The sequence below is a fragment of the Mesoplodon densirostris genome, chromosome 8 (genome assembly GCF_025265405.1).
Source record: "Mesoplodon densirostris isolate mMesDen1 chromosome 8, mMesDen1 primary haplotype, whole genome shotgun sequence".
NCBI classification, from domain to species: Eukaryota; Metazoa; Chordata; class Mammalia; order Artiodactyla; family Ziphiidae; genus Mesoplodon; species Mesoplodon densirostris.
This window is the reverse complement of record NC_082668.1, coordinates 99,296,154-99,322,103: the sequence shown is the minus strand read 5'-3', so window position 1 is coordinate 99,322,103 and position 25,950 is coordinate 99,296,154. Positions and strand designations below refer to the sequence as shown.

At 40.1% G+C, this 25,950-nt stretch overlaps 1 protein-coding gene across 1 annotated transcript in view; it reads right to left on the bottom strand.

Annotated features, from left to right (window-relative positions):
• ITGA4 (integrin subunit alpha 4) overlaps positions 1–25,728 on the bottom strand; it is an 86,675-nt gene extending 60,947 nt beyond the window's left edge. Inside the window, exons 1-2 of the mRNA XM_060106911.1 lie at positions 25,200–25,728; positions 24,755–24,876 (exon numbers count right to left, since the gene is read on the bottom strand). Coding sequence (XP_059962894.1) covers positions 24,755–24,876; positions 25,200–25,396 — 319 coding nt within the window. The 5' untranslated portion in view covers positions 25,397–25,728. The remainder of the gene's footprint in view (positions 1–24,754; positions 24,877–25,199) is intronic.
• Positions 25,729–25,950: the final 222 nt, after the last annotated feature.

Below are 25,950 nucleotides of genomic sequence, written 5' to 3'. Positions count from 1 at the left end.
GCACTTTTAAAAAATGTTTCTTGTACTGAGACATTAAGAATAGAAGGACTACAATACGGTCCTCAGCATTTAAGTCACAGTTTGTTGAAGCTGGAGGTGATGATTGAGCATGTGGAAAGCAGCTGTGTATAATTAACATACTAATAATGCCAGTATTTAAAACAAACTGCCCTATGGTTTACATTTAGTGGATTGTGATGTTTTCAACAAAGAAAAAAGGACTTTGAAAAACTGGATTATTTTAGTAAAGAAACAACTTCAATAGGCACTTTCACAAAGGCATGAATAGCCAGAAAGCCAAAAATAAAATATTACACACGGGCAATACTTCCAAACTGTGCAAGAAAAAGTGATCATCCCAGTAATTTTTTTTGTTTGTTTGTTAAAGTGACTTATTTGCTCTGTAGCTGGGATCCTGTATTAAATGTGATTTCAAGTAAGTGATTTTGGGGGAGAATAAGATGCAGTATATTAAGATTCCTTTTGCTATTTCCACCCACTTCAATTGCCACATGACAGTTCCGTTACAAAGGCAGATAAATACATTTGCATCAATTTGACTGGATAGGGACATGGAACTTTTTTTTTTTTAACTTAATTTTGGTACCAAGTTTTCATACATTGATAGGGACCACACTCTAAATCATCAAGCCCTTATAACCTTGACCCCTAGATAATGCTTCCTGGGCAAACTCAGAATACCTTCATAGATGAGGTTAGTATTAGAAAGTGAAATTATTTGCAGTAAGTCTCCTGGGTAAGAGAGATTTTAAGGAGTGTGGAAAGATATTTGTGCATACATTTTATGAGCATTTGTTCGTTCTCTTAAAATGTTGTTCAGGACAAACCAACCCTTCAACACAGCTAAACTGAAGAAAGTTTCCTAGCCCCGTCTCTGGAGATTGATTTAGTTGGTCCAAGTGAGGCCCTGATCACCCCAGGTGATTCTCATGATCTGGAACATTGTTATGATGGTATATGGATAATCTTTCTTTGGCCAATTTTCTTGCAGAATAGTAATGTCAACTCCTACCTATTGGTAGTGCCCGCCAAGAGCAGGAGACAGAGGAATACGACTAAGGATCTGTCTGGAAAAAGAATGCTGGGGGTGATTAGCCATGTCTACTTGGAATGGGAAGGGGATATTGCTACAGCCCAAACATTGATCAAGCATGGTCCAGGTGGAAGCATAAGGTTTCTATATTCAAGTTTATAAAGAAAGGAAGGAATAAGGGAGAGGGAAGGGAAAGACAATTATGTTGTAGTACTGAATGGTTAAGGTCTAACATAGAAAGTTGTTACTGTGGCTACACAATGCCAACGTAATTGAAAGAAAGTGAAAGAATGACAAATAAATTTTAATTTTCATTGTGATGCAAATTTCAGTTTGACTTTTTACTAAGATTGTCAGTTGTTTTTTTTTTTTTTTACTAATGTCAAAAATAGATGATAAATGGTAGATTCGTCTACCTGAAGCTGAAGTTATTATTTATCCCAATAGATGCTTCAACAAAGTATCTTCTCTGAAAATACCAAAGTCTTTCTAAAATTACAGTCAACACTCAGTTAACTAAGCAATTGTGCAGGAGGAAAATTAAGGACAGGAGAGGACAGAGTTCACAAATAACACATTATCCCTGTTAAAATGTGGTACATTTAATGGACAGTTTCATTAAGATTACGGCCAATATTTAGAAACAAATTTACTGTTCTAGAGATGCCACCTCAATGTTTAAAAACATATAGTAGTATGTATGTAGTAAACATACAATAGTTTAGAACCAAAAAATACCATGTAAATTGCTGAAGAAAATGGCCCAAAAGTTCTTATGCACAAAAATTGTGAATTGTCATCTGTTTCTAAGCTGAGCTCTCTTATTTGTAGATTTTAAAATGAAAACTAGAGAAACTCTTTTTTTTTTTTTTTTTTTTGCGGTACGCGGGCCTCTCACTGCTGTGGCCTCTCCCGTTGCGGAGCACAGGCTCCGGACGCACAGGCTCAGTGGCCATGGCTCACGGGCCCAGCCGCTCCGCGGCATGTGGGATCTTCCCGGACTGGGGCACAAACCCGTGTCCCCTGCATCGGCAGGCAGACGCTCAACCACTGTTCCACCAGGGAAGCCCTAGAGAAACTCTGTGTTATAAAACTGTTTTGTGTGTCCACAGATTATTACCCATTGCATCCTTTCTGTTTTAGTTTTAGCCTCACCAGGTGACATCACAATGTCATCACTGCTCAGATTCTCACACTTAGAGTCACACGCTTAGGTAACTCTAGTAAGTGGACAGACAGACAGACTCACTCTTACGTAGGTTTCTTCTTTCCACTTCCTAATACCGCTTCTGCCACAGAGTAGCACCCAACAGCAAAGAGAATCCTGAGGTACTTTCAGCACTGGTTACAAGACAAAATCAGTTCAAAGAACGGCCTATAAATCCCCACTACTGATCTGGGTCTTCATTTCTAGCAACTTTTCACCTTTACTTCTGTAATGCCTGCAGAATCTTGGCAGAGAGGTCAGCCCTTCACATCGCCAACTTATGCTCAGGGCCCCTCCAGAGCTTTGCCTTAACTTCCTTGCTCTGGAGGCCACGCCTTTTCTCGTGGTTCTCAGCCCTGATTGGACATGAGGAACACCTGGGGTGATGGTGGGGGAAAAGTTTGGAACAAATACTGACACCTGGTCCCACTCCCAGAGGCTCCAATTTGATGTGCCTGGGTTGAGACCCAGACATCAAACAGCTCTGCAGTCACAGTAGTGAGCAGCTGGGCTTGTGAGTAACTGCTCTGCAATGTACATGGTTATGCCATTTCCTGTGTTATATTTGAAAGGAACTACTCCATTTAGAAAATAGTAGTAATACCTTTTTGCCCTCCTTGGTTTCACCTAAATATTGTAATAGGATATCAAATATTAAGCCGATTTTCTTCATGTGGAAATACAGTATTTCTAATTTGGTCAGAAATGATGATCATTAGAACTGCCACGAGAAAGCTAATTCTCATGAATTTCCCTGACAGAACACCATAAATAAATGCAGATTATCTTTATATTTTATCCAAATGTCATGCTGAAATGATTTATAATCTGGTTTTCAATTCAGCTCATACATTACTGATCTAAACTCAGAAAATCAAATCAGCTTCATAATTGAAAAAAGTACTTTACATGGTTGAACATAAAAGAGGTCAGCAGAAATTAACATGTGATAATTTTCCATGCTTTTATATAACTAGAATGACTAATTCTTAGCACAGTTGAACGCATTTTCCCAGTAGACATTAAAAATATAAAGCACTGGGCCTCCCTGGTGGCGCAAGTGGTTGAGAGTCCGCCTGCCGATGCAGGGGATACGGGTTTGTGCCCCGGTCTGGGAGGATCCCATATGCCGCGGAGCGGCTGGGCCCGTGAGCCATGGCCGCTGAGCCTGCGCGTCCGGAGCCTGCACGTCCGGAGCCTGTGCTCCGCAACGGGGGAGGCCACAACAGTGAGAGGCCCGCATACCGCAAAAAAAAAAAAATAAAAAAAAAATAAAGCACTTAAAAACCATACCCCTTATTCTAAAAATTAAGCCCATCTTTCTTTCCTTTTCTTCCTCTTTCAATTTTCATTTGGGAAAGAAAATATAAAGATGTATGCTTACTATTCAGTTTTTATTTCCACTTATTGATTTTGTTTCAGTGCATACATGAGTATATAAATGTGAATAAGCAGTAATTTTGATAGATGGATACAAAGGATGTTAGTACAAAGCCAATTAGGTACATTCTTTACCACTTTCCCCCCTTTGTCTTTTTTGCTCTTATTCACATCATCTGTTTTAGTGCCATTTTTCCAAGTGCCAAAATGTGACAGAGACTGTGGAAGACTAGACATTTGCCCTTGATTGTCATCTCCATGGGGGCAGACTGACTATTTTGTTGACTGTGGCATTCCCACAGCACAGAACAGGGCCTTACATGCAGTAGGCAGGAACAAAATATTTGCTGAGGGAGGGAATTCTGAAACACCTTATACCACCACAAAATTCTCTACTAGAGGATACTACTACAAAATTTTCACCAAACTCTCAGGGATCTAAGCTTTGGAGAGGTCTTCTTCCTTCTCTACTATTCTCTCCTACTTCCAAAATATTAGTCCCTTAAGTTTTAAGACAGTAACAGATGGTCTGAAGGAAAACAGCGTTTGCAGGTTTGAAGATCTTTACAAAGTGCGATATGTGAGTCGGATGATTTAGGACTGAGAATTAGCTGGGCCTCCAGGAAGTGCCTGTCTCAGAGGGGTTCTGCAAGGATTTTGAGGACTAAATGAGGTATATGTGAAGGGCTCGGGCTAGAGCCTGGCAGAGAAAGCAAGAAAACATTAGCTGATGTTGACATTATTATTTTAAGGATTAAGCTAAAGATACGATTAAGCTGCACATATGTCATGGGATATATCTTCCTCCATAACATATTGGTGACATATCAATGTCAGTGAGCCCTTACCATACACATTAACTCATTTATTTCTCACAGTAGCAACAGAGGACAGTGTTATCAATCCCATTTTACAGGTGAGGAAATAGAATCTTAAAGAAGTAAAGTGATTTGCCCAAATCCATGGGGCTGGTAAATAGAAAAGATTAGAATCAAAAATCAAAACCTTTTAGAATGAAATACTGCCATTTGCAGCAATATGGATGGACCTAGAGATTATCATACTAAGTAAAGTAAGCCAGACAGAGAAAGACAAATATCATATGATATCACTTATATGTGGAATCTAAAATATGATATAAATGAACTTTTTACAAAACAGAAACAGACTCACAGACACAGAAAACAAACTCATGGTTACCAAAGGGGAAAGGGCAGGGAGGGATAAATTAGGAGCTTGGGATCAGCAGATACAAAATACTACATATAAAATAAACAACAAGGTCCTACTGTATAGCACAGGGAATTATATTCACTATCTTGTAATAAACCATAATGGAAAAGAATTTTTTAAAAAAGGAAATCAAAAGCTTTTAGAAATTGAAGATCTAAAAGTAGTTACTTTCCACTAATCTGGAGTATATACAATAGAACTGTACATATATTTCAGACATATGAATTATCTGGATAAATTTTACTTTCTAAACCTTTTTTTTCAGCTAAAAATGTGTAAAATATCACAAGTCTGCCCACAGACTATACAGTCAACTTTCTAGTGTTCACAAAAAATGTTACTTACTTGGTCCCTACCTTACCCTGACCTTTTCCTCAACTGAGATCAGTTCTCAATATTTTGGCATTTCTATTGAGGAAGGACCAAGGGGAAAGACCAGACTCAAAGGTCTTCTTTCTGTAACCTCTGACAGCTTGAGTGACACACTTTGTGCATAGGGGAGCCTGGGACTTTTGGATACAATGACAAATTTGGTTTATCTGCTTGTGTCACTGGGCTGTGGCTTCATCAGTTCAGACATTTGATTGGGGCTCTCAGACTGGCCTTCTGGCTACTAAGACAACACATGCATTTATCTGATCTTTCAAAAGATGTGACATAATTTTCAAGTTTCAGAAAAATAGTGAAAGACCTTATTTCCACCAATTACTTTTTTTTTTAACGTGAAGCTCTATTCCATTGAAAGATGAGTCCTGTATTTTCAAACTCTTCCCCTAGAAATTTTTCTTAAATAATCCTGAAAAATAAATGACCCTTGTTCTATTCTATGTTCTATAAAGATCCTATGAAGATTCTATGTTCATTCATGCAAGATATCTTTATTTGTAGAAGCAATAATTACTGAGTGAAAATAATCATACAATTCCTTCATTTACCAAGATTCAGAATATAGAAAAAACATATGGAATTAAAAGCAAACAAACCAATTCAAATATGACCAGATTACAAGGCCTACCACTGGAGGGTTATAAAAATTACAGAAAATTTGTGCCTGTGCATACAAGACTGCCTGGCACCTAGTAGGTGTTCATTAAATGGTAAATGCTTCTGTTCCCCAGGGTACCCACATTGCGTTGATGTGGACACACCAGCAGAGGGAGTTCACAATGTTGTGAGGTTGGATCAGCAGCCTTCCTTCAGCTCTTTAAGCCCAATGGCCCCTTGTTTTTGTTTCTTATCAATTAAATTCATTATATTATTTTTATTATATTAAACTGTGTACTTTTCCCACACATCTAATAAAATGTGGTGGAGATGTTTCTGAAAGGTAACAGTGATGTTCATGAATTTAACAGCAATAACAATAACTTGGAGTAATGAAAAGTGAAATACCCAAGTTTTACAGGAGATATGGGACATGAAAGTACTAAACTTCCAAGACCATTTCCTCCAAGTCAGCTAGGGGCAAACAAGAGTCAAAATATCAAATTAAACATCAAAATTATAAACCATTCTCGAAGTAATTTTTTTCTGGAAAAATATGTTTAAGTGTCATATTCTATGACTTCCTAATAAAAATCTGATAATGGCTGATAATCATGCTCAATTTATGTGAGAAACAGCTCCTATAATCATAGGCCTGAAAAAGCCAGCTATTTAAGTCCTCTATTTCATTTTATTTTAATTACATTTTTTATTTAATAATTGTATTTATTTTACTGTGTTGTATTTAGGAAGACAGTTCCACACAGAGGTGAACAAGTTCTAGCAGTAGAGGCAAGCTTGATGGTTGCAATTTTATGAATCTGAGTTGATCCTGAGACATCACTAGACTTCAGAACCCTAGAAAACCATCCTGCTTGTGAGCATGAACCTAAGATCGGGGTTTCCTTCAGGTGCCTTAGGCCCAAACTTCTTTAAATTCCTACAGAAAACCTATACAAGTATTTTTACTAAGTACAGCAGAAAAAATGTACAGCAACGGATATATTTGCTCTGCATAATTTAAAGAAGGAATGTTTTCTTACAATAATTATAGAATTATTTATACAATAAATAACACATTATATGCTTTGTATGTGCCAGGCACACTTTTAATACATGTAAACATGTATATTAAGTCATTTAATTTTCGTTATATCCCTATGAGGCAGGTATTATTATCATTATCCCAATTTCACAGATGGAGAAGCTGAAACAAAGGGAGATTAAGCATCTTGCCCAAAGTCACACTACTTGTAAGGGGGGAAGGAAGGATTCAAACCCATACTGTCATCCACCACCCTACACCACTTTACAATGATTTGCTATTAGTACTTTTCACTGTTAATCAGGGAATGAATCCAAGTATCAACATTATTAATAATCTTATTCTAATTCTATTTCTATAATAACTTATTATATAACATTAACTTCCAACATTAGAAAATAAGGAAAGAAAATTCTCTACTTCCATGGTTTTCAACTAATCTCTTAAGACTTAAGCATTCATTTGAAAAAGTATCACTAATATATAGATACCATTTTGAGTGTCTTTGAAACAAGAATAATGCAAAAATGTAAACAGAAAAAAACTCCAGGGAAACCTGCCCTCACTTAATGCTCAGTGGCCAATACTGAAGTTCTGAGCCTGGTTTTGGAATTCACAGGGTAGGATGGAGGAGGAGGTCAGGCTAATAACAAGGTTTTAAAATATGTGAGGGTTTCCCTGGTGGGGCAGTGGTTGAGAGTCCGCCTGCCGATGCAGGGGACACGGGTTTGTGCCCCGGTCCGGGAAGATCCCACATGCCGCGGAGGGGCTAGGCCCGCGAGCCATGGCCACTGAGCCTGCGTGTCCAGAGCCTGTGCTCCACAACGGGAGAGGCCACAACAGTGAGAGGCCCGCGTACCGCAAAAAAAAAAAAAAAGTGAGAAAAATAAAAATCAGTCAGCGAGTCCATGGCATCATTCTGTACCAATCAACGTAGGATCAGACTGAGATGAGGGGTTACCAATAACAGAGGACTTCTTTTCATTCAAAGTTTAAATTGTGGGATAAGATGTTGCAGAGACAATGATTTGCAGACAAAATAATGATATTCTAATAAATACTAGAAAATGGTCACAAGAAAACAGAGAATAGCACTAGGGTGAGGTAGACCTAGAAAGATTTCACAGAGGGTAGATATTGACAAGATACTTCTACAAAGGGTATCATTTTAAAAGGACATGTCTAATCCACTTCACAAAATATTTCCTGCAAAAGAGATTTGATAACTAAATCTATACTCTTACTACTTCTGAACATACTCATTGAGAATTACAGTATTTCATATAAATTATATGAAAAAGATTTCAAATCATTAAAAAAAGATTCTTGGGGATAAACTGGGAGCATCAGAACCAACACACTGCATTACTGAGCCCAGTTCTGTCACTTGCAAGTCCACTTCCATATTTAATTTGATATCTCCAGCTCTTCCTAAAATTAAAATCCCCTTGTTTTGAAGACAGTCAGTTCCAAGCTTCCTATCTCAGGAGTGTGTATTCTTAGATTGCCTGGTATGAGTAGGCAGAGTCTAGAACCCAAGGCTGGCCTAGACCTCTTGGAACAATATTGAAATATACAGCAAACCCCAGAGGATCCCACCCAAATCTGAGAAACGCACCCATCCATTTCACATTCACTGAGATTTTACTACATGCTCATCAAAACTGGTCAGAACTGGCTCAATTACTCTTCCAGGAAAACTTCTCTCATCATCCAAACACTTTCTTCTCCCCATTGTGTGTCTCTATCATTATGCATGTTACATTTTCTTGTAAGTAATTATCTGTTTCCCTGTTTCTCCTGTCGCTGAGTTCTTTCAGGGCTTTAGCCATCTTAGCCACCTTTCTATTCCTAGTACCAGCATAAGTAATTGATAAAATGTATTTAATAAATAAAGGAAGAACCCAGTTAAAAGAGTTGAAATCTGCCACCAATATTTTCACACTCCTCACTTCTCAACCCTCTGAAGTCTGGTATCACCACTAAAACTGGTCTTACCAAGGTTACTAATGAACCAATTCTCTCTAAATCCAATGAAACCTCCTAAGTTCTTACCTAGCTTGACCTCTTGGCAACTTTTGATACTGCCAACCACTCACCTCTTTATAGAATCTCTCATTTCTCTACTTCCACAGTGCCACATTGACCTGATTTCCTAGCTACCTCTTTGGCTTTTCCTTCTCAATCTGTTTTTCAGGCTCTTTTTTCTTCTCCAATGGTTTTCAACCATGGATGAATATTGGAATAATCTGGGGACCTTTGGAAACTCTTGATGCACTACTAAGGGTTCTGCACCCAATTCCAATGTGTGTGTGTGAAGTTTTTCCACACCATCAACAAGCAATTCTCTGACACCAGGTGGGTGCCCTGCAATTCAACTCCATTGTAACACTATCTAACCTGTAGATAATGTCAGATCCCACAGGTTAAGGGTTCAGTGCTACATGCTCCTTGACATAGGTCTTAGTGATGATTTTTTAAATCTGACACCAAAAGCAAAAGCAACAAAAGCAAAAATAAATAAGTGGGACTACACTATACTAAAATACTTCTGTATAGAAAAGGCAACATACTGAATGAGAAAAAATATTTGCAAATTATATATCTGATAAGGGGCTAATATCCAAAATATATCAAGAATTCATATAACTCAATAGCAAAACAAGCAAACAATCTGAGTGGAAGACCTGCATAGACATTTTTCCAAAGAAGACATACAGATGGACCAGAGGTACATAAAAACATGCTCGACATCACTAATCATCAGGGAAATGCAAATCAAAACCACAATGAGCTATTACCTCACACCTATCAGAATGGCTATTATCAAAAAGACAAGAGATAACAAACGTTAGTGAGGATGTGGAGGAAAAGGATGTGCATTGTTGGTGGGAATGTAAATTGGTACAGCCACTATGGAAACAGTATGGACGTTCCTCAAAAAATAAAAGATAGAACTACCATATGGTCCAACAATTCCACTTCTGGGTATTTATCAGAAGAAAATGAAAATACTAACTCAAAAAAATATTATGTACCCCCCATATTTATTACAGTATTATTTATAATAGCCAAGATGGGAAACAACCTAAGTGTCCACTGAAGGATGAGCAGATGAAGAAATTGTGGTACATATATGCAATGGGATATTATTCAGCCATAAAAAAGAATGTAATCTTGTCATTTGCAACAACATGACTGAACCCCGATGACATTATGCTAAGTGAAATAAGTCAGATAGAGAAAGACAAATACTGTATGATCTCTCTTATATGTGGAATCTAAAAAAAAGAAGAAAAAAACAAGCTCATAGAGAGAGAGAGAACAGATATGTAGTTGCTAGAGGCAGGGGTGGGAGGGAGAAATGGGTGAAGGGAGTCAAAAGGTACAAAGAGAAAAATAAATAAATACAGTGCATTACTGAGCAACACCAAAAAATAGCTTATTATCATTTAGTAATTTGTGACTATCTTCTACAGTATTAGGAAATTTAGGCAACTTTAATAAATTAACACAAAACTTCCTTAATGGGTAATAGAACTTTTAAAAGAAACCTGAAAGGTAAAAATACACCGGGTGTATCTGTTTAATAGCTGATTAAAATAGATGAAAAATTTAAAAAGACTGCTTTCCTCCCATACCCCTGCTCCCCCCACACGCACACACTTCAGATGCCAATTTCAAGTCCACCAGCTACTGAAGTTTCCTTTGGTTTGAATAATTTGCTAGAGTGGCTCACAGAACTCAAAGAAGCATTTTACTTACTAGATTACCAGTTTATTATAAAAGGAGGTAATTCAGGAACAGCCGGATGGAAGAGACACATAGGGCAAGGCATGAGGAACTTGCAGGGAGCTTCCAGGTCCTCTCTGAATGCACCACTAGTCCTAAATCTCCACGTGTTCACCAACCCTGTCCTTTTGGGTTTTTATGGAGGTTTCATTACATAGGCATGATTGATTAAACCACTGACCATTGGCAACTGGCTCAACCTCCAGCCCCTCTTCTCTTGCTGGAGGTCAGGGGGATAGAAATGAAAGTTCCAACCATCTAATCATATGGTTGGTTCCACTGGCAACCAGCCACATCCTTAGGTCCTAAGGTCACCTCACTGACATAACAGAAGATATATTTATCACTCTAGAAAACTCCAAGGGTTTTAGGATCTCTGTGCCAGAAATGAGGGAAGACCAAATATATCAATATATTCTTATTATAAATCACAATATCCTACCCTAGACCCACCCCCAGAGATTTTATTAGTTTAGGAGGAGGCCACCAGCACTGGTATTCTTAAACCTCTGCAAGAGAATCTAGGTTGCAGCCAGAGTTGAGCAACACTGTTCTAGCCACCTCTCAAGTTGTAGGAAGCCTCTGGGATCTCTCCTGGGCCTGATGATCTATTCAGTCTAGAGAGTTCCCAGGTTAAACTCATTAATCTCCATGGCTTTGATTACCATCTCTATGCTAATTACCTTCAACTCTGAACTGCCCTATAGACCTCTCCCGCCCTCCAGACCCATACATCCAACTGATTTCCAGATATTTACTTTTACATCTCACAGGACATAGCACCATCATCTATCCAACACCCCAAGTCAGAACCTTGGGTAACATTTTGAAACGTTCTTTTTCATCTCTCTCGTTTAATAATTACAAAGCCCAGTTCATGGAGACCTGCTCTGCAGGAAAATAGCAGATTTCAGCACTAAGCCAAAGGCCAGTACAGCCACTGTGGACCCCCTGCAGATCTTGCCAGCTTTTGCCCCACAGGTATTAGTAACTGATGCCTGGGTTCCACCCCACTCCCTTTTCTCTCACTGAAAAGCCCAGAAACCACACCACCAGTCATCCCAGGCCTCTGTGGTTACCCTAGTATAAGAAGCCAGCCACTTGAGCCCCTCCCTGTACCCACCAAAGCCCACGTGCAAGATACCACCCTAGACCCTTGTGGCTGACCCCACCCTTGTGCCGGGCTCAGGGTTCAGCCCTACAGCTGTGCATCTGTGTGCCACCAGCCCTCTGCCCGTCACCAAGCTTCACTGCAGTGCACACGCCCAGGGGAAATAGTGCAGCCATGGGGGAGCACATGGACAGCCGGGGCCCCTGTAAGTTTTTGTGGGCCTGCGTCAGGGTCTGCCTTCTGTTGCTCAGCACCACAATGCCCATCTGGAGCCAACACCTCCAACTGTGCATCTGCTACCCCCAGCCCAACACCCAGCACCAGCCTCCACCGCATTGTGCACACACCAAGGAAGAGTGTGAAACCACACATGAGCACGCTGACAGCCAGGGCTTCTTCAGCTTCCAGAGAGCTTACCAAGTTGTAACACAAATAATCCCTGCTTACTTCTCCAACCTATCATCACTTCACACTCCACAGTTCAACTGTATGCATTTTTCTTTCAGTCCAAAGATGCTGCCCTCTCAAGGACCTCAGGGTCTTCATATACACTGTTTGCTCTGTCTGGCACCCTTTCCCATAAGCTCTTCCTCTGGCTAACTCTTGATTTTTTGTTGTTGTTGTTTTCAGTTTTCCACTAGAACATCAATTCCTTAGGAAGACATCACCTTAATCTCCTAAACAGATTAGATCTTCTCACCATACTTTCTTATAACAACCTAACCTATAGACGGTAAACCCCTTGGGGCAAGGGCCATGTTTCTTTTGTACACCCAGGTTCTCGCCCTTTGACATCCTTCAATAAATGACCTACAAGCACAATGGATTACCATATCTGGCCCAAGAACTGTTGCCAAAGGAAGAGATTTTTTAGTCAGTAGAAACAGCACCCAGCGGTCAAGTAAACTTTAGGCAAAGAATAAAATACATTTTAGAAAATCTCATCTCTTAAATTAGGTGGAAACCATTCTTTTAGAGATGGAGTTTGGGAAATTGCTGGAAATAAGGAAACAATTCTTGTAATATGATGGTTTATTCATGAAGCTCTCTGTCTTAATTTTGTGCATAATTAGCATAACAACCTCTGTTCAGGGGTGATTTTTCAAAATGACCAGTCTGTATCAACATCATCTTCATAAGCTACAATTTAAAGAGTATCACAAATGAGAAAGAAAAGGAAAGTTATCAAGGACATATTTGAAGTTTCAACAGTGAGAGGTTTGCTTTTTATTGTTAAGCTAATAATTCCTAAAAATCAGGCAGAAGTGAGAGTGAGGTAATCATTAGTTTAATGACACAAATGCTAATTAATTTAACCTCCTCCAAGTAGGTTACGTAATATAAACCAGGAGGCTGGCTAAGGCAATGTAATTTCCAGGAAGAAATCTGAAGGGGAATAATGATGACTAACTTAATAAACGACTGTTCTTTCTAGTAAGAAAAAGAGGTACAAGGAGAGAGCTTAAAGGTCTAATAACTATACAACATTGGTCTAGAAAAGTGAAAATTCCAATCATTTTACGCATAGACACTGGGAAGGCACCTGCTAAAAAGTTAGTGTTATTTTACATAGGGAAGTTATGTTTCTCTAGAACAGTGCTGTCTGACAGAAACATAATACAAGTCACTTATGAAATAATTTTACAGTAGTCACATTAAAAAGTAAAAAGGAATAGGTAAAATTGATGTTAATAATATATTTTCTTTAACCTAATACATCAAAAATATTTTCATTTAAAAATGTAATCAATATTAGTTTTAAAATATTTATTTCAACATGTGATCCATATCTAAAAAAAGAGATTTTATGTATATGTATGTGTGTGTGTATGTTTTTCTTTTTTTTTTGGTACTAGGTCTTCAAAAGCCAGAAAGTAATTTGCCCTATAGTACTTCTCACTACAAACTAGCCACATTTCATGTGCCCAATAGCCACATGTGGTTAGTGGCTACTGTACTGGACAGTGTAATTGTATAATTTTAGCCTCTATTACCCAGACAAGTGTGTGTGTGTGTGCGCGTGCACGCACGCGCACGTGTGCACGCCCAAACACACATGTATAATGCTACTAGTGGCAACTTCAAAATAATGAAAGATCTAGTATGCCTTTTGAATGACCAAATAAAGGTAATCTTTTTAGTATAATTTTGTAGCCATTTATGTATTTTATTATGTTCTAATTGTTCAAATACTGGAAATCCATGGATAAATACAGTAATGAAGTCATTATTTGTGATGCCTTAATTTAGCAACCATCTGTGATCAAAGTTTCCTTTTAAAAAACTTAGCAAGGGGGCTTCCCTGGTGGCAAAGTGGTTAAGAGTCCGCCTGCCGATGTAGGGGACACGGGTTCGTGCCCCGGTCCGGGAAGATCCCACATGCCGCGGAGCGGCTGGGCCCATGAGCCATGGCCGCTGAGCCTGTGCATCCGGAGCCTATGCTCCGTAACGGGAGAGGCCACAACAGTGAGAGGCCCGCGTACAGGAAAAAAAAAAAAAAAAAAAAACTTAGCAAGGATGCAAAGCACTTGAGTGGAAAAGCAACTGAACCTGTGGAAATCACTATGGCCTCCCCAGACACAGAGTCTTCATGAACAAGTTTGGATTCAGACCCTCCTGATGGGGAGACTACCTTCCTCTGGTTCACAGAGAGCAGTACCAAGGAAGTGAGGGGAGACACACTTCTTAGGCAGGCAGGAAGGTGGAAGAAGCCTGTTTGCACACAGGAAGAAATGCACCTCTTCTACAGTCAATTCACTTCACTAAAAGGGGTATCTGATTCTCGACATCTCATACCCTGAACATTCTAGATAAACAGGCATTTGCTGCTCACTTCTGATTATGACTACAGTGAATATACCATAGTATGGGACAACATTAGCCACTGCAGGGAAGAGGGGTTAGGAAGTGGGGGGAAGGGTATTGACTCCTCTTCTGAGGGAATGAGTCTATCTGAATCAAACTTTGATCTGAAATTCTGAGACCTAAAGACTAGTCCATGTAGATAGCACTTTGAATTGTGTAGGAGACTGGCACCATTTTAAGAGATCTCTCAACTTCATCTCTTTGATAGCAAATTAGGCCATGAATGAAAGAAAACATTTTATGACACGGCAGTCATAGATGAATCTTTAGTTATTATAAGATTTTTTGGAAACAGATGGAAGTCTATGTGAAGACACAGGGAAAAGAAAGCCATTTATCTACAAGTCAAGGAGGGAGACCTCAGAAGAAACCAACTCTGCTAAAACCTTGATTTTGGACTTCTAACCTCTAGAATTGTTTTCCGAATTGAGACAAAATTGATCACGGAAATATTGCCAGAATTCACATGAAGGAGAATGGAGACCCCTTCTTCAAAAGGTGAGACACAGCCACCCCCCGCCACTGCAGAAGACCCTCCAACACTAGCAGCTGTGTGGATGAAAGGCTCTTGGTGCTGCAGCCAGGAGTCAGTGCTGTGCTTCTGAGGTGGGAGAGCCAACTTCAGGACACTGGTCCACAAGACACCTCCCAGCTTCACGTAATATCAATCGGTGAAAATCTCCCAGAGATCTTCATCAACAACACTCAGCTTTACTCAATGACCAGCAAGCTACAGTGCTGGACACCCTATGCCAAACAACTACCAAGACAGGAACACAAACCCACCCATTAGCAGAGAGGCTGCCTAAAATCATAATAAGGCCACAGACACGCCAAAACACACCACCAGACGTGGACCTGCCCACCAGAAAGACAAGATCCAGCCTCATCCACCAGAACACAGGAAATAGTCCCCTCCACCAGGAAGCCTACACAACCCACTAAACCAACCTTAGCCACTGGGGACAGACATCAAAAACAATGGGAACTACGAACCTGCAGCCTGCAAAAAGGAGACCCCAAACACAGTAAGATAAGCAAAATGAGAAGACAGAAAAACACACAGCAGATGAAGGAGCAAGAAAAAAACCCACCAGACCTAACAAATGAAGAGGAAATAGGAAGTCTACCTGAAAAAGAATTCAGAATAAAGATAGTAAAGATGAACCAAAATCTTGGAAACAGAATAGAGAAAATGCAAGAAACATTTAACAAGGACCTAGAAGAACTAAAGAGCAAACAAGCAACGATGAACAACACAATAAATGAAATTAAAAATACTCTAGAAGGGATCAATAGCAGAATAACTGAGGCAGAAGAACGGATAAGTGACCTGGAAGATAAAATAGTGGAAATAACTACTGCAGAGAAGAATAAAGAAAAAAGAATGAGAAGAACTGAGGACAGTCTCAGAGACCTCAGGGACAACATTAAACTCACCAACATTTGAATTATAGGGGTCCCAGAAGAAGAAGAGAAAAAGAAAGTGACAGAGAAAATATTTGAAGAGGTTATAGTTGAAAGCTTCCCTAATATGGGAAAGGAAATGGTTAATCAAGTCCAGGAAGCACAGAGAGTCCCGTGCAGGAAAAATCCAAGGAGAAACACGCCAAGACACATATTAATCAAACTAACAAAAATTAAATACAAGAAAACATATTAAAAGCAGGAAGGGAAAAACAACAAATAACACACAAGGGAATCCCCATAAGGTTAACAGCTGATCTTTCAGCAGAAACTCTGCAAGCCAGAAGGGACTGGCAGGACATATTTAAAGTGATGAGGGAGAAAAACCTACAACCAAGATTACTCTACCCAGCAAGGATCTCATTCAGATTTGATGGAGAAATTAAAACCTTTACAGACAAGGAAAAGCTGAGAGAGTTCAGCACCACCAAACCAGCTTCACAACAAATGGTAAGGGAACTTCTCTAGGCAAGAAACACAAGAGGAGGAAAAGACCTACAACAACAAACCCAAAACAATTAAGAAAATGGTAATAGGAACATACATATCGATAATTACCTTAAATGTAAATAGTTTAATGCTGCCACTGAAAGACACAGACTGGCTGAATGTATACAAAAACAAGACCCATATATATGCTGTCTACAAGAGACCCACTTCAGACCTAGGGACACATAAAGACTGAAAGTAAGGGGATAGAAAAAGATACTCCATGCAAATGGAAACCGAAAGAAAGCTGGAGTAGCAATTCTCATATCAGACAAAATAGACTTTAAAATAAAGACTATTAGAAGAGACAAAGAAGGACACTACATAATGATCAAAGGATCGATCCAAGAAGAAGATATAACAACTGCAAATATTTATGCACCCAACATAGGAGCACCTCAATACATAAGGCAAATACTAACAGCCATAAAAGGGGAAATCGACTGTAACACATTCATAGTAGGGGGCTTTAACACCCCACTTTCACCAATGGACAGATCATCCAAAATGAAAATAAATAAGGAAACACAAGCTTTAAATGATACATTAAACAAGATGGACTTAATTGATATTTATAGGACATTCCATCCAAAAACAACAGGATACACATTTTTCTCAAGTGCTCATGGAACATTCACCAGGATAGATCATATCTAGGGTCACAAATCAATCCTTGGTAAATTTAAGAATATAAAATCATATCAAGTATCATTTCCGACCACAACGCTATGAGACTAGATATCAATTACAGGAAAAGATCTGTAAAAAATACAAACACGTGGAGGCTAAACAATACACTACTTAATAGCGAAGTGATCACTGAAGAAATCAAAGAGGAAATCAAAAAATACTTAGAAACAAATGACAATGGAGACACGACGGCCCAAAACCTATGGGATGCAGCAAAAGCAGTTCTAAGAGGGAAGTTTATAGCAATACAATCCTACCTTAAGAAACAGGAAACATCTCGAATAAACAACCTAACCTTGCACCTAAAGCAATTAGAGAAAGAAGAACAAAAAAAAAACCCCAAAGTTAGCAGAAGGAAAGAAATCATAAAGATCAGATCAGAAATAAATGAAAAAGAAATGAAGGAAACAATAGTAAAGATCAATAAAACTAAAAGCTGGTTCTTTGAGAAGATAAACAAAATTGATAAACCATTAGCCAGACTCATCAAGAAAAAAAGGGAGAAGACTCAAATCAATAGAATTAGAAATGAAAAAGGAGAATTAACAACTGACACTGCAGAAATACAAAAGATCATGAGACATTACTATAAACAACTCTATGTCAATAAAATGGACAACCTGGAAGAAATGGACAAATTCTTAGAAAGGCACACCTGCCAAGACTGAATCAGGAAGAAATAGAAAGTATGAACAGACCAATCACAAGCACTGAAATTGAAACTGTGATTTAAAATATTCCAACAACAAAAAGCCCAGGACCAGATGGCTTCACAGGCGAATTCTATCAAACATTTAGAGAAGAGCTAACACCTATCCTTTTCAAACTCTTCCAAAATATAGCAGAGGGAGGAACACTCCCAAATTCCTTCTACGAGGCCACCATCACCTTGATACCAAAACCAGACAAGGATGTCACAAAGAAAGAAAATTACAGGTCAATATCACTGATGAACATAGGTACAAAAATCCTCAACAAAATACTAGCAAACAGATTCCAACAGCACATTAAGAGGATCATACACCCTGATCAAGTAGGGTTTATTCCAGGAATGCAAGGATTCTTCAATATACACAAAGCAATCAGTGTGATACACCATATTAACAAATAGAAGGAGAAAAACCATATGGTAATCTCAATAGATGCAGAGAAAGCTTTCGACAAAATTCAGCACCTTTTTATGATAAAAACCCTCCAAAAAGTAGGCATAGAGGGTACATGTAAAAGTATGAGATTAGATCACCCCCTAACACCATACACAAAAATTAGCTCAAAATGGATTAAAGACCTAAATGTAAGGCCAGAAACTACCTAACTCTTAGAGGAAAACATAGGCAGAACACTCTATGACATAAATCACAGCAAGATCCTTTTTGACCCACCTCCTAGAGAAATGGAAATAAAAACAAAAATAAACAAATGGGACCTAATGCAAAGCTTTTGCACAGCAAAGGAAACCATAAACAAGACCAAAAGCCAACCCTCAGAATGGGAGAAAATATTTGCAAATGAAGCAACTCACAGAGGATTAATCTCCAAAATTTACAAGCAGCTCATGTAGCTCAATAACAAAAAAACAAACAACCCAATCCAAAAATGGGCAGAAGACCTAAAGAGACATTTCTCCAAAGAAGATATACAGACTGCAAACAAACACATGAAAGAATGCTCAACATCATTAATCATTAGAGAAATGCAAATCAAAACTACAATGAGGGCTTCCCTGGTGGCGCAGTGGTTGGGAGTCAGCCTGCTCATGCAGGGGGCGCGTGTTCGTGCCCTGGTCCGGGAGAATCCCGCATGCCGCGGAGCAGCTGGGCCTGTGAGCCGTGGCCGCTGGGACTGCATGTCCGGAACCTGTGCTCCGCAACAGGAGAGGCCACAACAGTGAGAGGCCCGCGTACCACAAAAAAAAAAAAAAAAAAAAAAAAACCTACAATGAGATATCATCTCACACCGGTCAGAATGGCCATCATCAAAAAATCTAGAAACAATAAATGCTGGAGAGGGTGTGGAGAAAAGGGAACACTCTTGCATTGCTGGTGGGAATGTGAATTGGTACAGCCACTATGGAGAACAGTATGGAGGTTCCTTAAAAAACTACAAATAGAACTACCATATGACCCAGCAATCCCACTACTGGGCACATACCCTGAGAAAACCATAATTCAAAAAGAGTCATGTACCAGAATGTTCATTGCAGCTCTATTTACAATAGGCCAGAGATGGAAACAACCTAAGTGTCCATCATCAGATGAATGGATAAAGAAGATGTGGCACATATATACAATGGAATATTACTCAGCCATAAAAAGAAACGAAATTGAGCTATTTGTAATGAGGTGGATAGACCTAGAGTCTGTCATACAGAGTGAAGTAAGTCAGAAAGAGAAAGACAAATACTGTATGCTGACACATATATATGGAATTCAAGAAAAAAATGTCATGAAGAACCTAGGGGTAAGACGGGAATAAAGACATAGACCTACTAGAGAATGGACTTGAGGATATGGGGAGGGGGAAGGGTAAGCTGTGACAAAGCGAGAGAGTCACATGGACATATATACACTACCAAACTTAAAACAGATAGCTAGTGGGAAGCAGCCGCATAGCACAGGGAGATCAGTTCTGTGCTTTGTGACCACTTAGAGGGATGGGATAGGGAGGGTGGGAGGGAGGGAGAGGCAAGAGGGAAGAGATATGGGAACATATGTATAACTGATTCACTTTGTTATAAAGCAGAAACTAACACACCATTGTAAAGCAAGTATACTCCAATAAAGATGTAAAAAAAAAAAAAAGAAATCTCTGGCATTCCTATACACTAATGATGAAAAATCTGAAAGTGAAATTATGAAAACACTCCCATTTACCATTGCAACAAAAAGAATAAAATATCTAGGAACAAACCTACCCAAGGAGACAAAAGACCTGTATGCAGAAAATTATAAGACACTGATGAAAGAAATTAAAGATGATACAAATAGATGGAGAGATATACCATGTTCTTGGATTGGAAGAATCAACATTGTGAAAATGACTCTACTACACAAAGCAATCTACAGATTCAATGCAATACCTATCAAACTACCACTGGCATTTTTCACAGAACTAGAACAAAAAATTTCACAATTTGTATGGAAACACAAAAGACCCCAAATAGCCAAAGCAATCTTGAGAAAGAAAAATGGAGCTGGAGGAATCAGGCTCCCTGACTTCAGATTATACTACAAAGCTACAGTAATCAAGACAGTATGGTACTGGCACAAAAACAGAAATACAGATCAATGGAACAGGATAGAAAGCCCAGAGATAAACCCACGCACATGTGGTCACCTTATCTTTGATAAAGGAGGCAGGAATGTACAGTGGAGAAAGGACAGCCTCTTCTATATATGGTGCTGGGAAAACTGGACAGCTACATGTAGAAGTATGAGATTAGAACACTCCCTAACACCATACAGAAAAATAAACTCAAAATGGATTAAAGACCTAAATGTAAGGCCAGACATTATGAAACTCTTAGAGGAAAACATAGGCAGAACACTCTATGACATAAATCACAGCAAGATCCTTTTTGACCCACCTCCTAGAGAAATGGAAATAAAAACAAAAATAAACAAATGGGACCTAATGAAACTGCAAAGCTTTTGCACAGTAAAGGAAACCATAAAGAAGACAAAAAGACAACCCTCAGAATGGGAGAAAATATTTGCAAATGAAGCAACTGACAGAGGATTAATCTCCAAAATTTACAAGCAGCTCATGCAGCTCAATATCAAAAAAACATACAACCCAATCCAAAAATGGGCAGAAGACCTAAATAGACATTTCTCCAAAGAAGATATACAGACTGCCAACAAACACATGAAAGAATGCTCAACATCATTAATCATTAGAGAAATGCAAATAAAAACTACAATGAGATATCTCACACTGATCAGAATGGCCATCATCAAAAAATCTAGAAACAATAAATGCTGGAGAGGGTGTGGAGAAAAGGGAACACTCTTGCATTGCTGGTGGGATTGTGAATTGGTACAGCCACTATGGAGAACAGTACGGAGGTTCCTTAAAAAACTACAAATAGAACTACCATATGACCCAGCAATCCTACTACTGGGCATATACCCTGAGAAAACCATACTTCAAAAAGAGTCATGTACCAAAATGTTCATTGCAGCTCTATTTACAATAGCCAGGAGATGGAAGCAACCTAAGTGTCCATCATCGGATGAATGTATAAAGAAGATGTGGCACATATATACAATGGAATATCACTCAGCCATAAAAGGAAATGAAACTGAGTTGTTTGTAGTGAGGTGGATGGACCTAGAGTCTGTCATACAGAGTGAAGTAAGTCAGAAAGAGAAAGACAATACCGTATGCTAACACATATACATGAAATCTAAAAAAAAAAAAAAAAAAAATGTCATGAAGAACCTAGGGGTAAGACGGGAATAAAGACACAGACCTACTAGAGAATGGACTTGAGGATGTGGGGAGGGGGAAGGGGAAGCTGTGATAAAGTGAGAGAGTGGCATGGACATATATACACTACCAAACGTAAAACAGATAGCTAGTGGGAAGTAGCCGCATAGCACAGGGAGATCAGCTAGGTGGTTTGTGACCACCTAGAGGGGTGGGATAGGGAGGGTGGGAGGGAGGTAGACACAAGAGGGAGGAGATATGGGGATTTATGTATATGTATAACTGATTTACTTTGTTATAAAGTAGAAACTAACACACCATTGTAAAGCAATTATACTCCAATAAAGATGTTAAAAAAATTTTTAAAAAGATTTTTTGGTTGGGCCAACAAAAAATATTTTTCATTGTGTTTCAACTGTTATCTTTTCATTTACACATTTAACTTTTGGTTTCATCTATTAACTGTCCGTATTTATAACCTCAACCTGCCTATAACAGATAACATGCAGACATAGATTTAAGTAGAAAATAGAGATAAAAAATAAACTAATATTTTTTGAATGTCAGTTGTATGTCAGGTACTGAGCTAAGCATTTTGCATATGTTATAGTCACCCATATTTGAGACAGAACAACTGAAGGCATCTTATATAGACGATTGTGTATGTATTTTTTCCTTGAAAATTCTTCATAAAGAATACTACGTAGTCCACAATCCTGAGAATTTTTAAATGTCTTTAGTTACCGATGTATTATTTTCGGTGTTTCCTTTCTAGTCGTTATCCTCAATCCCTTATTTTACAGCTTCAAGTTACTTCTGAGTCTGTGCTGAATTGAAACACACAATTTCTTCATATAAGGAAGAGAAGATATATCGTTTGAAATGTTATATGAGAAGTAATTTCAGTCAACTCTTTTGCAAATGTTCATAGCTATTACTACAGCTATTAGTTTTTCAACCAGTTGACTGACTAGAAATCTTGTCTTCCTTTTTGCCTTTCATCTCAGTAGAAACCTCTTTATTGATCAAAAATTTGAAAGTTAAAAATATCCCTTTGGCTTGTCATTTCTAATTAATTCTCTTATTCACCAATCAGGTCGATGACAAACTTTCACTTTGCTTTTATTCATTTATCCATCCAGTACATCTTCACTTAATTCATGTTTGTTGAACATCTACCACGTGCACCTTTTTCTGTGGATATTTCTGTAGTCAACCCCTATGCTCCATGTGCCCAATCAATGTAGGTTTTCCTTCAATTTTGACAGGTATTATCATCTTAAATTTTTAATTTTATATAATATTATGACAGGATCTTTCCAGTTAAATACAGACATCTAGAAATAGATTCAGTGCCCTTCCAGACAGGAAGTAGGAGCTAAATACCAGTAGTTATAATGTCATGAATCAGGAAACTATGACAGGACAACAAAAATAAAACATTCCCTCCTGAGACCCTGTCAAGATCCTCTGGCAGATCAAGACTGTCTGCTCCGCTCCCTAATTCTTCATCCTACAAGTCTCTCATGCAATGAAAATTATACTTTGCAGAATTATTCCAAATGGATAGGTCTGTGAATATGTTATGCTTTCCTAGTCTGCCTTTGGGGATGGAAGATGCCTAATGAGAGGCTGGGGCCTATTCTACACACTGCAGACAACTCCTAGACTCTTACGGATGCTGAGTCAAAAATAAACTTCCATTATGTGCATACTCTATTTGACTTCATTCTCAATGAAGGGAAGCCGCTTCCCAGTTTGAGAAAAAGCAAAGATTACAACCAAAAATGGGGGGAGGGGAGTGTTAAAGATTCAGTAACTAACTTATCCCAAAAGTCCATTGATAGCAAAGATAAATAGGAAAAAGGTACCAATTATGACCTTTTATTCACCATTCACAGATGACTCATCAGCTCAGCAGACAACATATCGGACTCGTCATTGAATTTTATTTTCACTGAAGATGCATACATGAAAGAAAGGCGCTTGGACTTTGGACCCAGGCAGACCTGACTTTGACTTGAGGTCCCATCTTCCATTCACTAACTTAATAACTTCAAAAAAGTCCTTGCAACTCTCTGAGTCATAGAGTCCTCAGGTGTAAAGTAAGAACAATGCCAACCATGATCCAGCGGTGTTTTGCGGAAAACAAGAAACGTATATAGCAGTTCCTAACAATGCTTAAAGCAAGATAGGGTCTGAATTGATATTAGTTCCCCTTTCTTACCCCATGTGTCTATGCAAAGCAAATTTGCTTTTGGCTTTGAAACATGAACTTTCTCCTCTCCCCCATCAGAATGCATTTTTCAAGCTGTCACAAATCTAAGAAGAGACACTAAGAAATGATTTCAAATAGAGGTATCCATTTAACATCAGAGTTTTTGGAAAGAAAAATTAATAATTATATGTTAAACTTCGTTTTAATTATATTAACGGTGCAGATGCCAATTTTTTCTTGTGCTCTCCTTTTACATTTCATATCTAAGTAAAACTGTATCGTTTTCTTTTTCAGAAAGCCCTTGGGCTAAATGACAGGGTATGGGATCAATTCCAACTGCTATTCCTGATCTACCCCTTAGCCTGTTCTTTAACAAGGCTGATAGGTCAAAGATACAAATAAAATTCTCAAGTCTTGGCTTAGGTGGATCCTGTCCTTAACGTGCTGAGAGACTTTAAGATGTGTTTTACACTTTGCGGGGGAGGGAGGGTTGCGGAGGGGAGAGGTGAGGAGAAGGTTTTATAAGAAATTTTTCTCCACATAGTTTGGTCAGAGTACTGCAATCATCGTCATAAGCAAAAGGGAGAACAATATTGACAGAAAGGAGACCACTTTTATGTTTAGAAGGGAAGATGGCATAGAGTTAACAGTGAAAATCATTCGCTTTAAACTAGAATAGGCAACACAAGTTTTTCCAGGACTTCTGCTACCGTGGGGCTCACAAGTGTGTGTGTGTGCGTGTGTTGGGGGGAGTGGGTCCCTAGCTCCCGGCCCCAGGTCCAACTCACCCAGCTGGAGCTGTTCGCACGTCCGCTCTGGGTTCTTTCCAATCCTGCATCTGTAAATCGCCCCAGGATTGACCACTGAAGTGTTGGCGAGCCAGCTGGCCGTGGGCGCCCCGACTACGAGCCTAAAGTGAGCAATGGGCACGTGCGCGCAGACGTGAGCCGTGCTGCCCACTGAACTCCGGGTCTTCACGGACTCCTCCGCCCACCACTCCGCGCACCCAACCCGCCACCCCAAACTCCAGGGCCTGGCGCCAGAACGCACCCCGGGTACTGCCACCCCAAGATAAGTTAGTTTCCCGAGCACTTCTCTAGCGAGCTGGCCGTCGCAGGGTTCCCCTCCTGCCTCCCGCGGAGGGAGGAAAGTTTGAACCGGGCAGGGAATCCCTGAGGCGCCTTTCGCTCGCCGCTCTGAGATGCCGAGGGCGCCGCCTCCGACCCCACTCACCATCGGTTTGCCCCGTGGCTGTGCAGCACCACCGAGTAGCCGAACAGGGTGTCGGCGGGGCCCTTGTAAACCACTGCGCTCTCGGTGTCCACGTTGTAGGGGCGCCCGGTAGGGACTCCCAAGCACAGCAGTAGCATCACCGCCTCCCATACGGCGGCCCCTCGGGGGCCCGGCCCGCACCTCGCTTCCGCAGCCATGCGCTCTCCGAGGGGAACATTCAACACCAAACGGCCACTGTCCGTCCCAAAGTTGCGCGGGATGAGACGGTCGGCCAAGGGGAAGAGCGCCCCAAGAGAAGAGGCTCAGCGTGTCCGGCGCAGGCGGGCGGGCGGAACGAGGGTGGGGGGGGGGAGGGACAGAGGGAGGGAGGGAGGGAGGGAGGGGAAGTCAGGCCGCGGCGGGCGGAGCGATTAGAGGTGGCGGGGATGCTGCGCGCCCGCCGGCCCCCACGCCCCGTTTCTGCAGTCTGGAGGTGCGGTGCTCACGTGGTCCCGGGGCGCGGGCCGCTGGGTGGGGTCCCGGGCGCAGTGAGGAGGCGCAGGACCCGATGCCGTCTCCCCGCGCGTGAGACTGTAGGGGGCGCTAGGGGACCTTGGCTGCGCAGAACGCGCGTCCAGGCCGGGGCCTCCAGTCCCGGAGCATGGGATGACTCCGGGCTCCCGGGACTGCAAGAGTGGAGCCGGAAGGGGTCCGGGGCTTCGCCTTTTATCCGCGATTGAGGCCTAGATGTTAGCGGCGTGGCCCCAATCCG